Source organism: Xenopus laevis, chromosome 2S (genome assembly GCF_017654675.1).
Source record: "Xenopus laevis strain J_2021 chromosome 2S, Xenopus_laevis_v10.1, whole genome shotgun sequence".
In the NCBI taxonomy this organism is placed as follows: domain Eukaryota; kingdom Metazoa; phylum Chordata; class Amphibia; order Anura; family Pipidae; genus Xenopus; species Xenopus laevis.
Window position 1 is genome coordinate 8,321,953 of NC_054374.1, and position 15,978 is coordinate 8,337,930.

The window sequence follows — 15,978 nt, forward strand, 5'->3', positions numbered from 1 at the left end:
ATTTACATTTCGACCCTTAATAAATCTGCCCCTTAATCTCCTACAAAATCATTTAAATATGAATCAAACCCAATAGGATAGTTTGGACACCATTAAAGATGAATTTTATCTTAGTTTGAAATAACTGCAAGCGACTGTTTCATTAATACAGAGAAAAAGGAAATCATTTTTAAAATCTTGATTTATTTGATTTAGGGGGTAAATTTACTATGCGGCGAAAATTCGCCAGCGACGGCTTCACAGCCATATCAACACTTGGCAGGCGAAAATTCGCTCAGACATCGCTAATCTACTAAACTGCAAAGTTGCGTCCAGGGCACAGAACGCTGGCAAATTTTCGCTAGTGTTACTACGGCAATGCGAGCAAATCAAAGCGAAGATGCGCTAGCGTTCAATTATACCTACCGCAACTTTGTTAGAGGTCTTCGCTCAGGCTAATTTGCATACGTCGGGAAATTATATATTAAGTTGAATGGACGGATATGTTGCAGCAAATACATTACATTACACAAGTCCAGGGAACCTTAATAAAGACAATAGAATTGTGATAATTAGGGATGCACCGAATACACTATTTGGGTTTCTGCCGAATCCCTGAATCCTTTGTAAAAGATTCAGCCGAATACCGAACATAATCCTAATTTCTAAAATCCTAATCCTAAAAAGTGTGAACATTTTTTTCACGTTCTTGTTTTGTGATGAAAAGTCATGTGATTTCCCTCCCCGTCCCTAATTTACATATGCAAATTAGGATTCGGTTCGGCCAGACACAAGGATTTGGCCGAATCCGAATCCTGCTGAAAAAGACTGAATCCTGGCCGAATCCTGAATCGAATCCTGGATTTGGTACATCCCTAGTTATTAGGGATGCACCGAATCCACTATTTTGGATTCAGCCGAACCCCCGAATCCTTTGCGAAAGATTCGGCCGAATACCGAACCGAATCTGAACCCTAATTTGCATATGCAAATTAGGGGTGGAAAGGGGAAAACATTTTTTACTTCCATGTTTTGTGACAAAAAGTCACACAATTTCCCTCCCCATCTCTAATTTGCATATGCAAATTAGGATTCGGTTCGGCCAGGCAGAAGGATTCGGCCGAATCTGAATCCTGCTGAAAAAGGCGGAATCCCGAACCGAATCCTGGATTCGTTGCATCCCTACTAGTTATAATGCCCTACACATGAGCCCACTGTATAGTTTATGTTCCATATGTTAGAAAATGTAGGGGGAACCCGGTTACCCAAAAAAATGTAAGGACTTTTACAGGCTATCTCTCTGAAAAAAGAAAGAGACGCCAGTGTTTTTTGGGACTTAGAAACTTTTTCCACTAAAAATATGATGTAAGTAACAGAAGATTGAGGAAGATCTATACAATCCAATGCACTTCACCTGGTCTGAGCTGGTGAAGGCAAGTCTGGCGAAAGAGGTAACGTTCAGTAAAATCCGCATCTTAGTGAATTAGCGGAGTTACGTCCATTCGCCAAAAAGAAAATTTGCCTGGCGATAGAGTGCGAATGAGCGCTAGCGTCTGTCTCTTTCGCTAGTGTAGTAAATCGGCGAAGTGCCTAAAAGCAGTAATGCTGCCGATCCGTCGCCAGCGTTAGTCAGTTTGCCCTTTAGTAAATCTACCCCTAAGTGAGATCACCTTCTGTAATTCAGAGCTTTCTGGATAAAGGGCTTCCAGATAACGGACGCAATACCGGCATATCATTTATGACATCATAATTAAACATTAAAAAGTTTTTGTTACATCGCTTCACTGCTCCAAATATAAGGAGGCAGCTTGTTTTTTCTCCAAGTATTTCATATGGAATGTTTGTAACTTTATAAAAAAAAAAACCCATCTCCAGCTGATTCTCTTCAGCCTCAGACCACCGTATGTTGGAATTGTAGCTGTACAAATTAGCACGTTTTCCTTAAAGGGATACTGTCATGGGAAAAAAAATTTTTCTCAAAATGAATCAGTTAATAGTGCTGCTCCAGCAGAATTCTGCACTGAAATCCATTTCTCAAAAAAGCAAACAGATTTTTTTATATTCAATTTTGAAATCTGACATGGGGCTAGACATATTGTCAATTTCCCAGCTGCCCTAAGTCATGTGACTTGTGCTCTGATAAACGTCAATCACTCTTTACTGCTGTACTGCAAGTTGGAGTGATGTCACCCCCTCCCTTCCCCCCCAGCAGCCAAACAAAAGAACAATGGGAAGGTAACCAGATAGCAGCTCCCTAACACAAGATAACAGCTGCCTGGTAGATCTAAGAACAACACTCAATAGTAAAAACCCATGTCCCACTAAGACACATTCAGTTACATTGAGAAGGAAAAACAGCAGCCTGCCAAAAAGCATTTCTCTCCTAAAGTGCAGGCACAAGTCACATGACTGGGGGCAGCTGGGAAATTGACAAAATGTCTAGCCCCATGTCAGATTTCAAAATTGAATATAAAAAAATCTGTTTGCTCCTTTGAGAAATAGATTTCAGTGCAGAATTCTGCTGGAGCAGCACTATTAACTGATGTGTTTTGAAAAAAACATGTTTTCCAATGACAGGATCCCTTTAACAAAAGCACTTGCCAGAGCATCTGAAGTACAGCTGGTATGACTTTAAGAGTTGATATTAGATTCTTTCTGCTACACGTGCTTCTTAAAGTAACAATCAGACCTTTCTTCTTTTTTTTTTGGTGTAAGGTTTTTATTCAGTTATTTAACCTGATTTTGTATTTGCCACTTTCTTTTAAATCAAGGCAAGTGATATCTTTCCATTAGTGTTATTTTAGTATATTTTTACATGGATGTCATGTCAGGAATGGCTTCTTCGCCCTCCTCCCCTAAATTCCAGACGTTTATGTAAAAATGTGCTGTAGTTTATCTGTAAATCCTCAGCTGCTTCTCTCTTTTCCTCCTCCATCAAGGGAACATTTCCTCAGTTCTTCACATGTAACTGCCCAAGATGTGGCCTTGCTCTGTGTCCCTCTAGCCTCCGACTCCACTGTCTCATTGGGATCTCTTGTCCCATTCTCTAGAAAGCTCTGAATTACGGGAAGGCCACCTTCCATAGACTACATTATAATCAAAGAATTCAAATTTTTAAAAACCATTTCCATTTTCTGTGTAATAATAAAACAGTCGCTTGTACTTGATCCCAACTAAGATATAATTAATCCTTATTGGAAGCAAAACCAGCCTATTGGCTTTATTTAATGTTTGAATGATTTTTAGAAGAAACATAATGTACAACATTTCTAGCTACTTCTTTAGTTTAACTTTCCTTGTCCTTTAAGTATGTCCCTGGAATTAGAGTCCTGTGCGGGTCCATTTTTTGGGACCCGAACCCGACCCGTACCCGCAACCTGCAATCCGCAACCCGCACCCGCAACCCGCATTCTTACCCGATTGGACCCGCAACCCGACCCGCAAGTACCTTCTCTGCAACCCGGACCCGCGACCCGCTGACCATCAAGAATCAGGAAGTGCTGTCATTATAAACCGGAAGTGACATCATCGGAAGTAGATATGATCAGAAAAAAGGGAGTAAAACCGGAAGTGCTGTCATTGTGTACCGGAAATGACATCATCGGAAGTGGGCGTGACCAGAAAAAAGGAGCAAATATTTATATTGAGAAGATCCGCAGCCCGACCCGCAACCCGCAAACCCGCAGAACCGCCAACCCGCGGGTATACCCGCACCTTGAACTTCAACGAAAAACCCGCATGGTACTGCATGTTTTTGCGGGTAACCCGCGGGTACCCACGGGTACCCGACCCGCTGCAGGACTCTACCTGGAATATCATACTTCCATCTTGTAATGATAGATTTAACATCATTAAATGACTAATTGCAAGGGAACGGTGAAATGCATGTTGCAATATAGAAGAGGATATTGTAACATTCACAGGAAAACGTGTTGACTAGAAATGTTGGACATGATGTTTTGTGCTTCTGTACCAGCCCAAGGCAACCACAGCCCTTTAGCAGTAAAGATCTGTGTCTCCAAAGATGCCCCAGTAGCTCCCCATCTTCTTTTCTGCTGATTCACTGCACATGCTCTGTGCTGCTGTCACTTACTGAGCTTAGGGACCCACTCACAATATACAGTACACATAGAATAGAAATGTCACAATATAAGGCTGATTAGTAATTAATACACATAATTACTACATGGCAGCACAGAAACCAGTGCAATTAGCATCAGAATTGAATAATCAGCAAACCTGTAGCATCAGCTTATATTACAGCCAGGGAAGCTCATTTTCTGCTGGATAATTAGTGACGAGCCCTAAGCTTAGCTTCTCAACAGCCAATCAGAGCCCACTGAGCATGTGAGTGTCACAGACACTTTCCAAGATGGTGACCCCCTGTGACAAGTTTGAAGTCCTGGATCATTGCTGCTATTGACAAGCTGAAACTTTAGCCTCGTGCAATAAGTTCACTATATAAAATATGGTAATTTTAGCCATATTGATTTTTACAGTTTACTTCTCCTTTAAACCCCCGAGAAGGACCCGAATCTCAGGAATGCAACTCCCATAGAAAATTCTGTATGGTATCTAGAAAGCAGGGCATGTTTATTTAGAGATAATTATATTATAATGTTGCAGAATGATCCCTACAAAACTGTTCATATGTTTTATACAAAAGCTAGTTGACCTTGAATGAATGGGTAGCTGAAAGATGAATAAGGATATGTGAGATGACGGCAAACACACTGCAATTAAAAAAGTAACAACTAGGATAAATAACAAGATTGTCTGCCAAATCAGAGACACTTCTAAAAAATTCATATTCAGGGCTGAAATGCTTATACCTGCTTTAACTAGCAATCCGTTTATATTGCTTTATTGTTTCTGTTTGGCAGGAAATCTTTTATTTTACTTATCAAGTGCATCATTTTAATTGTGTGTGTTACTGGTCCTTTAATAATATTTTAGCAATGGAAACGAATACGACAAAATGAATGTTATCTTAACTTCCCCTTTCCACCAGCCTGAAACCTGCTGCACATTTACAGATTTAAACTGTAACACCAAAAACTGAAAGTGTCTTAAAGGAATGACAATATAAAATACTTCTGCTCTGCACTGGTAAAACAGGTTTGTTTGCATTAGAAACACAACTATAGTTTATATAAACAAGCTGCTGTGTAGCCATGGGGGCAGCCATTCAAGCACAGGATACACAGTAGATAACAGATAAGTACTACTATAGTTTATATAAACAAGCTGCTGTGTAGCCATGGGGGCAGCCATTCAAGCACAGGATACACAGTAGATAACAGATAAGTACTACTATAGTTTATATAAACAAGCTGCTGTGTAGCCATGGGGGCAGCCATTCAAGCACAGGATACACAGTAGATAACAGATAAGTACTACTATAGTTTATATAAACAAGCTGCTGTGTAGCCATGGGGGCAGCCATTCAGCACAGGATACACAGTACATAACAGATAAGTAACTACTATAGTTTATATAAACAAGCTTGCTGTGTAGCCATGGGGGCAGCCATTCAAGCACAGGATACACAGTAGATAACAGATAAGTACTACTATAGTTTATATAAACAAGCTGCTGTGTAGCCCATGGGGGCAGCCATTCAAGCACAGGATACACAGTAGATAACAGATAAGTACTACTATAGTTTATATAACAAGCTGCTGTGTAGCCATGGGGGGCAGCCATTCAAGCACAGGATACACAGTAGATAACAGATAAGTACTACTATAGTTTATATAAACAAGCTGCTGTGTAGCCATGGGGGCAGCCATTCAAGCACAGGATACACAGTAGATAACAGATAAGTACTACTATAGTTTATATAAACAAGCTGATGTGTAGCCATGGGGGCAGCCATTCAAGCACAGGATACACAGTAGATAACAGATAAGTACTACTATAGTTTATATAAACAAGCTGCTGTGTAGCCATGGGGGCAGCCATTCAAGCACAGGATAAAAAAGTAGATAACAGATAAGTTATGAAGAATCCCATTGTATACTACAGAGCTTATCTGTTATCTGCTGTGTATCCTGTGCCTTTTGTCCCTTTTCAGCTTTCAATGGCTGCCCCCATGGCTACACAGCAGCTTGTTTATCTAAACAATTATAGAGTTTCTGAAGCAAACACAGCAGTTGTATCAGTGCAACACAACAGGGCATTACATGGTCATTACTTAAAAGACTTTAAATGTTTCATTGTTACTGTCACTCCGAGAGCCCAGGGCTGTGTAATGTGCCTGTGTCCTCTACTCTATCTATTTTCTTTACAGTCGATCATCATTTTGCCTTTATGCCAAGCGGAGGTTTATTTGCAATATTTCCATCGTCTGCTGTAAAATAATCACATTCCCTGTTTTTTTTTCTTACATTTTTATCCTATGCCACTTGCACCCACAGAACTTTCTTTGTATTCTTGCGAAACTTTAATTTGTGCCGAATAAAAGACTCTCTGTAGTCCCAGCATGTATTTAGCGCTAAGAAAAGGTTTTTAAATTACATATTTCTTTCCAGGCGATTTCCATGTGCTTTATGTCAAGTTCACAGGGACTTTCGGAAAAGCCTTATTTCCTCTGCGTCCTCGGAGTAGTCGCCTATTCTCTCCCTCCCGCAGATGCTAAGGTTTAAAGGGGTTGAGTTAACTGTAAGTATGATGTAGGGATCAATATTCGGAGCTAATTTGCAATTGGTTTTCATTTTTTATTATTTGTGGTTTTTGAGTTATTTAGCTTTTTATTCAGCAGCTCTTCATTTTGCTGTGTCAGCAATCTGGTTGCTAGGGTCCAAATTACCCTAGCAACCATGCATTGATTTGTATGAGAATATGGACTATTGATAGGGGAGGCTCGGAACAGAGAGATGACTAATAGAAAGTAGCAATAACAAGAAATGTGTAGCTTTAGAGAGGATTTGTTTTTAGAGGGGGTCAGTGACCCCCTTTTGAAAGCTAGAAAAAGTCAGGAGAAGAAGGCAAATAATGAATAAACTATGAAAAATAAATAACGAAGACCAATTGAAAAGTTGCTTCGAATTGGCCATTCTATAACATACTAAAAGTTAACTTAAAGGTGAACCGCCCTTTAAATATTAATTTGTGAGGAAATGTATATTGTTATATTTAAAAAACAACTGTAACCGTAAAGGGGCGGTTTACCTTTAAGTTAACTTTTAGTATGTTATAGAATGGCCAATTCTTAGCAACTTTTCAATTGGTCTTCGTTATTTATTTTTTATAGTTTCTAAATTATTTGCCCCTTCTTCTGACTCTTTCCAGCTTTGAAATGGGGGTCACTGACCCCATCTAAAAAAAAATGTTCTGTAAGGCTACAAATGTATTGTTATTGCTACTTTTTATTACTCTTCTTTCTGTTCAGACCCCCCCCTGAAAATATTTCATATTCCCAATCAAATCAATGGATGGTTGCTAGGGTAATTTGAACCCTAGCAACTAGCTGGCTGACATTACAAACTGGAGAGCTGCTGAATAAAAAGCTAAATAACTCAAAAACCACAAATAATAAAAAATGAAAACCAATTGCAAATTGTCTCAGAATATCACTCTCTACGGCATACTAGAAGTAATCTCAGAGGTAAACAACCCCTTCAATAATAATAATAATAAATATTTGAATGAAACAGGAGGGCAATTTAGTCAATCTGTTTGTTGACAGTGTCTTGAGATCTACTGATCCCCAGCTAAAGGTCTACTGGTAGATCCCGGTCTACCTTTTGGGCACCCCTGATGTACAGCGTATGTGAACTACAGTTCCCAGCATGCTCCACCAGCTTGTAGTGTTGGTCCATGTTGGGAATGTGAGGTTCACCTTAAAGTTAACTTTTAGTATGTTATAGAATGGGTAATTCTAAGCAACTTTTCAATTGGCCTTCATTATTTTTTTTTTATAGTTTCTGAATTATTTTCCCCTTCTTCTGACTCTTTCCAGCTTTAAAATGGGGGTCACTGGCCCCATCTAAAAACAAATGCTCTGTAAGGCTACAAATGTATTGTTATTGCTACTTTTTATTCCTCATCTTTCTATTCAGGCCTCTCCTTTTCATATTCCAGTCTCTTATTCAAATCAATGCATGGTTTCTAGGGGAATTTGGACCATAGCAACCAGATGGCTGAACTTGCAAACTGGAGAGCTGCTGAATAAAGAACTAAATAACTCAAAAACCATGAATAATAAAAAATGAAAACCAATTGCAAATTGTCTCAGAATATCAGTCTCTACGACATACTAGAAGTAATCTCAAAGGTAAACAACCCCTTTAATATTAATAATAATAATAATAATAATAATAATAAATATTTGAATGAAAAGCATGAAACAGGAGGATGATTTAGACAAGCTGTTTGTTAGCAGTGTCTTGAGATGTACTCATCACCAGCTAAAGGTCTACTGGTAGATCCCAGTTAGGCACAGCGTATGTGAACTACAGTTCCCAGCATGCTCCACCAGCTTGTGGTGTTGGTCCATGTTGGGAACTGCAGTTCTCGCCCACTGGATACTTGCAAGTTTTATTTCTGCCAGTAAAAAAAATTCAGTAGCCTGCAAAAATAAATAAATAGAAAAAGAGGAAAGAACAGTTTTTATATGTTTTCCTAAGCGGTGACTCCTGCTTCCCTCGGTGCCTGGGCACTTACCTTAAGGGGAGCAGCTTGTGATCTCCTGTGCAGCAGGGGCTGTATTGTAGGAGAGGCTGAGTTCTCCCAGGCATGAGAGATGTGAGCATTCCAGCAGAAAGAGCTAACAATGAATGATAGCCTCAATGCTTGTCCCAAGCCTACTGAGCATTACGTCATTGCACTGCCATATATGGAGTTGTGTTGCACAGACACGCTGGGGTCTGACTGGTGCACTTTAATGATAGCCGGGACTGTTGTACGTTTTATTGATGCATTCTGGCTCCAGCTGAAGTCCAACACTGTGAAATATTTCATTTGTCGACACCATTCTGGGCAGAAGAAGAAAAGAAGAAGAAAAGAAGAAGAAGAAGAGGAAGAAGAAGAAGACAGTACTACGCAATATGTTGGCGCTATATAAATACATGTTAATAAAAAGAAGAGGAAGAAGAAGACTGCACGGAAGGCTTGAGTTACACCAACTACCCCCTGCTTGTTATTGATAAAAGAACAAAAAATATCCATTGAGAATTAAGAACTTTCCAAATTTAAGTCGTTTCGCATGATGGGGATAAAAAGTTCTTTAAAGAATGTAAAATCTTTTTGAGATCTTTTTTTTTTATTATTTTTAATGTCCACCTCCGGGACGGTTAGTTTTTAGTTCTGTTTCGTGCAGCTGAAGATTTCTGTTCCGCTTCTCACATGGACACGAGTTGAAAAGCTGTGACTTTTCTTTTTTCGATGGAAGGGGGGGGGGGTTTCTCTCCAGGGGATTCTGTTTCCTGATGATGTAACTAGCAAACAATCTTTCAAGTGATGATGATGTGAAGGCCAGATGAGTCTCATTTTGTTTTTTGGTTCAGCACAAAAATTGACTCCCCCCCCCCGACTTTTTCCTAAAAGAGCAAACGCTGCAAAATGTTCTGTCTCGATGCAAAGAAGAGATTTGCTTTCAAACATCATTTGGAAGGGTGGTTTCTTCCATGTTGCTTCTCTGGTTTATGGACCATACCAAATATTAAAAGCTGCAGGGAGGTGCTTTTAAGGGCTTGCTTCTCTTTTGTTTTAGGCGTTAGGAAGGTAGTTTTCTTGGTTTTCAGCTCTAGTACCCCATAGCTCATAACATGTTTGTTGTAAAGTTCTGCATCATTTGCAAAAAATGTGTGTAGTTTATAATTTGTTAGCTCCAGGAGTATTAAAGGAGAAACAAACCCCCAAACTAATGAAAACCCCTTCCCTCCATAGTCTCCCTTCCTGTTCCCCCCTGCACGGGTGTTAATAGTATTAAAGGAGAACCAAACTCCCAAATTAATGAAAACCCCAGCCCTCCATAGTCCCCCTCCCTGATCTCTCCTGCACTGGTGTTAATAGTATTAAAGGAGAACCAACCCCACAAACTACTGAAAATACCTGCCCTCCATAGTCTCCCCCCCTCCCGTTCCCCCCTGCACAAGTGTTAATAACTGTAAATGTCATTAATCATCCCTCGGTGCAGAGTCAGCGCAGCGGAACTAACGGGTACCATCTTCACCGCTTTGGGAGTCTTCAGTAAGTGAGTGTCGTATCGGTGCCTGCACAGTTGTAGCAATAGTCCAGTCCCGAACAACTGCGCATGCGCAGACAGCCACGGAAATTGCTGAAGGGACCCGAAGATTATCGAAGCGTCATGTTCGGGTGCTTCGATAATCTTCAGGTCCCTTCGGCAATTTCCGTGGCTTCCGGCCACCATCTGCTTCACTGACTCTGCATCGAGGGTAATTTAAGACTTAGGGGCATTTACAGTTATTAACAGTTGTCCTTTTGGGGAAGGGGAACAGGGAGGGGGGACTATGGGGGGTAGGGGTTTTCATTAGTTTGGGGGTTTGGTTCTCCTTTAAGCATATGCTGAACTTGGTATGTTCTTGAGGTTTTTACACTTAGGGGCTTTACTAAAGGGTATTAAGAAAAGACTCTACAGCTTCAGGACCCGGGGTTTTCCAGATAACAGATCTTTCCGTAATTTAGATCTTCATACCTTAATATCTTAAAGGAGAACTAAAGCTCAAATAAAGAAGTAGATAGAAATTTGTACATTATGTTTTGTGCTTCTGTACCAGCCCAAGGCAACCACAGCCCTTTAGCAGTAAAGATCTGTGTCTCCAAAGATGCCCCAGTAGCTCCCCATCTTCTTTTCTGCTGATTCACTGCACATGCTCTGTGCTGCTGTCACTTACTGAGCTTAGGGACCCACTCACAATATACAGTACACATAGAATAGAAATGTCACAATATAAGGCTGATTAGTAATTAATACACATAATTACTACATGGCAGCACAGAAACCAGTGCAATTAGCATCAGAATTGAATAATCAGCAAACCTGTAGCATCAGCTTATATTACAGCCAGGGAAGCTCATTTTCTGCTGGATAATTAGTGACGAGCCCTAAGCTTAGCTTCTCAACAGCCAATCAGAGCCCACTGAGCATGTGAGTGTCACAGACACTTTCCAAGATGGTGACCCCCTGTGACAAGTTTGAAGTCCTGGATCATTGCTGCTATTGACAAGCTCAAACTTTAGCCTCGTGCAATAAGTGCACTATATTAAATATGGCATTTTAGCCCCATTCATTTTTACAGTTTATTTCTCCTTTAAGTCTACTAGAAAATCATATAAACATTAAATAAACCCAATAGGCTGGTTTTGCTTCCAATAAGGATTAATTATATCTTAGTTGGGATAAAGTACAAGCTACAGTTTTATTATTACAGAGAAAAAGGAAATCATTTTTAAAAATTTGGATTATTTGGATAAATTGGAGTCTATAGAAGATGTCCATTCTGTAATTTGGAGCTTTTTTTATAACTGTTTTCTGGATAAAGGATCCCATACCTGTATTAGGTTTTATTTATTTTGTAATACATACTGAAAAAGGCTGTGACACGTTGCATTTTACACCAGTCTGGCCCGATTATCTTTAGTAATTGCTTCTGCCTGTCAGTGCTCACACAGGTCGGATTTGGGCCTGAAAATATACTGCAGTGTATTTTCAGTTTCAAATCTGTGGCACTTTCTCAGCCGGAGTATTTAAACAGGCAGAAAAAAAGTATTATGAGACTTAGCCCATAGGCGTGTATGTAAGTGTAACTTTATAAAGCACTACTATGGTACACAGCACCATACCCACCAGGGATGCACTGAATCCAGGATTTGGTTCCGGAATTCGGCCAGGATTCGGCCTTTTTCAGCCCGGCAAACAGAAACCTAATTTGCATATGCAAATTAGGGGCAGGGAGGGAAAATCACGTGACTTTTTGTCACAATACAATGAAGTAAAAAAAAATTTCACCTTCCCACTCATAATTTGCATATGCAAATTAGGATTCGGCTCGGTATTCGGCCGAATCTTTCAAAAGGATTCAGGGGTTCGGCCCAATCCGAAATAGTGGATTCGGTGCATCCCTAATACCCACACACACAGAGAAGACAAATATTATAATAAATAAGTATAAATATGGAGAGATGAAGTACCAAGTGACACAGTAGAAAGGAAGTCCCTGCTCGGTGGAGCTTACAATCCAAAGTGGGTGGAGAGGTGTGTAGAGAGCTAGGAATGGCCATCGACCTCTGTTTATCTGCACTTAAGTCATTTGTATTACCTGGTATTTGCAATGCAAATATAGCTGCTGCAGGCTTATTGGAACCCGTCAATTCTATGTTAATCTTATTGGCTAGAAACAAATGTCAATAGATGAAATTCTGTGTTTGCCCTTGATGCACAGGGCATTTGATTGCTGGGGTCCTTTTGGGAGAAACGGCTATTAACCATTAACTTTCACATGCTGGTAAGTGGGTGACTTAAAATTGCAAACAGCCATTGGTGGGTAATTGGGTTATGATGGCCGACCGCTCCTTATCGAATCCATTATGATCCGATTGTTGGGCCCTAGGGCCCATGATCGGATCAGCCCAATATCGCCCACTTCAATGTGGGCATATCAGGGAGATGTTGCCAAACGAGCGAATCTCTACGTCTATGGCCACCTTAAATCTCCCAGCATCTTCCCATCTTCCAACAGTGAACTGGCAGGTTGAAACTGGCAGTTGCAGGAGAGGCATAGGTTGCACTGTTACATAGGGTGATGTGGGAAAGGCTACATCATTTTTCATTTCTGTTCACTGAATTTCTACTCTGCAGGAAGATAAACATTACATCAGCAATCATATCATAGGTTTACGTACTTCCCCCACACTCCCTCCTGGAATGCCTTGTGTAGCATGGAAAACAAACCTTCCGTTAATATTTAACATTTGTGTATGGATTGCTGAGCAGATCTGCCGACATTATTATGATACTGTACAATTAAATGGAACCAAGGGTCCCTGCACTTTGTCAAGGCATTTTTGTAACTGTGTTGGAAGCAAAAGTCAAAACCCAAACACCTGCTTGTATTTCTCCTTGACATAAACTGAGAAATTCTTGTGTATACCAGCATTATAAATAATCCCTTACACTAGATCTCCGCCTGCTATTCAGATGTGGAAAGTGATTGTGGCACTGCAAGAGGTGATTGCAACATTATGGTATTTGCATGCAAGGGTGCTGATGTTTATCCTCCTCAATGGGGATACAATCCTATGCATGGGGTGGGGTGGGTGATAGGTGCCCTTAAAATTTTTTTTTAAATAAATATATATATATATATATATATATATATATATATATATATATATATATATATATATACAGTTCACGAGGTAGCCAGCACTCTCGAAAAGTAGTCCAAGGTGCCTGGGTGCAGTATCAATGATATCAATACATATTCAGCAAGGAAGATCCGCACTCTCAGGTCTTAAGTAAAAATGTAAAAAATGTTATTGTTACATACGAGACTGACGTTTCGGCCTCCTCCGAGGCCTTTCTCAAAGTCATATATATATATATTATTATTATTATTTTTTAGGGTTGTGAAATAGAAAATTATTTTGGAAAGAGCACTCTCTGGCCAAGAATTGCAAATTAGAGGGGCACTGCTGAAAAAAATAGTATACAAAATAGGAAAGTGTTTATTTCTGTTTATAGAGGGCTGATAGTTAAACAGATTGCTACGCGCTGCTTATATTGCTTGCTGGAGAAATTCTCCATAGACTACTAGTACAACTGACCTAGGGGGTCATAGTGTAACCTTTGTTATCTATGGATCACAGTAAGCACAATCCTCATACTTAACTATCTGTTTAAAGACAGATAATACTTTGAAACACAACCCTCACCAAATAAATCACTTACCAAATTTATGTTAGTAAAGTTTGGTGACTAAGAGGCCATTTATGAAGCCGTGCGTTTATTTTTACTCCAAAAAAAGGCTCAAATTTGGCATTAAATACCTATTTAAAGCTGGATTGTTTACATTAACATTGAACTTCCCCTTTAGTCTAAATTCCCATAAATCCATAAAGGTGGCCATACCCGGCGAGACCCACTCTTTTGGCGATGTTGCCAAACCAGCGGATCTCTCTCCGATATGCCCACCTTGAGGTGGGCAATATCGGGTTGATCCGATTGTGGTCCCTAGGGCCCAACGATCGGATCCTAATGAATGGGAACGGGCGGTCGGATCGCGGGACCGCATCAACGAACATATGCGGCCGCCATCCGATTAAGATCTGGTCGACTTTCGGCCAGATCTCGATCGGGGAAGCCCGTCGGGGGCCCCCATACACGGGCCAATAAGCTGCCGACTCGGTCTGTCGGCAGTTTTCATCGGCCCGTGTATGGCCACCTTCAGAATTCATAGCGGACAAGCTCCCTGGATATTACAGCCTTTGCAACATGAATTCAAGCAGTCCATGCACCATGTGGCATTGATAACTTTGGTTAATGAGACGTGGGATTTTGTCTCAAAATTCTTGGAATTGTCTATGAGAGCTACCGATTGTGTCAGATGTAGGGGGTCTCACATTGCCTGCTGTCAGGCTTTGATCCCATGTTTGTGCCATAACCAAGGGGACTGCCATAGACATTTCATAGACAATTCCATGTATTTTGTCTCAAAGTTTTTCCTATGAAATTACACTTTGAATATCATGAAAAGGTACATGTGCCATAAATCTAACTGGTCTGTAAGCTACAAAGAACTTGACTTTAGATTTGCAACAGGTGCCCATTAAAATGGGGGGAGGGGTGTTACACAGTGTAACAGAAGGGTTAGGTTGAGACATCTGAGCTTATATGCTATAGCTTTTTTCAAGGAGACCACTTATAGGAGACGGAAACCCCTTAAAGTTAAAAGCTCCAATCTGCCACCGTCCACTGCCCCCCTACCTTGCTTCCTCCCCGCATAGTTTTCTACTATTTTTCTAAAAAAAAAATGTTTCCAGGTCAGCAACAAGGACCTATATATTCAGATTTGTGCAGCGGAGTTAACGGGCGCCATCTTTGGTAGCTTCAGATTTCTTCTGATCTTCTTCTTTCCTTTGGTAATTTACAGAGCTTTCCGGCCACTGCTACAGACTGGCTCCAACTGCGTATGCGACAAAAGCTCAAGCGTCGGCAGTCACTTCATGAAGAAATCCAAAGCTACACAAACGGAGCACATTAGATGTGGGCTTTTAACTTTAGGGGGTGCCTTCTCTTTTAAGTAGTGTCTTGAGGGAAAACGTCATTGAAAAAAGTCTACTCTACTCATGCGTATTAAAATGTTTAGGGGTTTGAAGTACTTTTTCTTTGCAGTAAGAATGCCACCTGAGTCTCTGCAGTTTCTACTAAATTATTCTTCCCATCATCCTCTGTACTGAGCTATAATATCAAAATATAGTAACATCTAGCCAAAGCCACAGACAAGCTAACGTCATTTGAAGGAAAAACCAAAATAGAATTTGTATTTAACTGGAAGACTTAGTCATAGACGTATACTAGTTACACTGGAAATGGACAAATTCCTACAAATGAAAGAGCCATACAGTAAAAAGCAAGTATTGCCATGGAGTACTAGAGAAAGGGGCGGCGGGATCCCACCTCAGCCGGGGCGCCCCGGCCCTCACCTTCATTGCGCCACAGGGTTTCGCGCAGAGTCCCTCCGACTCGCGCGCGCGTTAGACTCCTTGGTCCGTGTTTCAAGACGGGTCGGGTGGGCCACCGACATCGCCGCGGACCCCTGGCGGCTCCCACGGGCCCTCCCGTCTCGGCGGCGCGGACGGGGCGCACTGGGGGCAGTCAGTCCCTATCTTTTGGGGCAAGGCAGCTTACTGGACTTGACAGGGAACTGCAGTATCTTTCACTATATGAATGATTGGCTGATCTCATCCTACTGAGCTTCGGGGGAATAAATGATAGGATGCACCCACCACTCACCAAAGGAGATCTGTGGAATT

The 15,978-nt window shown here is 40.8% G+C and overlaps 1 protein-coding gene across 2 annotated transcripts in view; it reads right to left on the reverse strand.

The window, feature by feature from the left end:
- LOC108709197 (filamin A-interacting protein 1-like) overlaps window positions 1-15,978 on the reverse strand; it is a 138,300-nt gene that overhangs the window by 31,618 nt on the left and 90,704 nt on the right. Inside the window, exon 1 of one of the 2 annotated variants that reach the window (XM_018248829.2) lies at window positions 8,647-9,295. The exons of the other annotated variant lie outside the window; for it this stretch is intronic. Within the exon in view, the coding sequence (XP_018104318.1) occupies window positions 8,647-8,735 (89 nt within the window). The 5' untranslated portion in view covers window positions 8,736-9,295. Of the gene's footprint in view, window positions 1-8,646; window positions 9,296-15,978 lie in introns of those variants that run through there. 2 annotated transcript variants of the gene reach the window in all.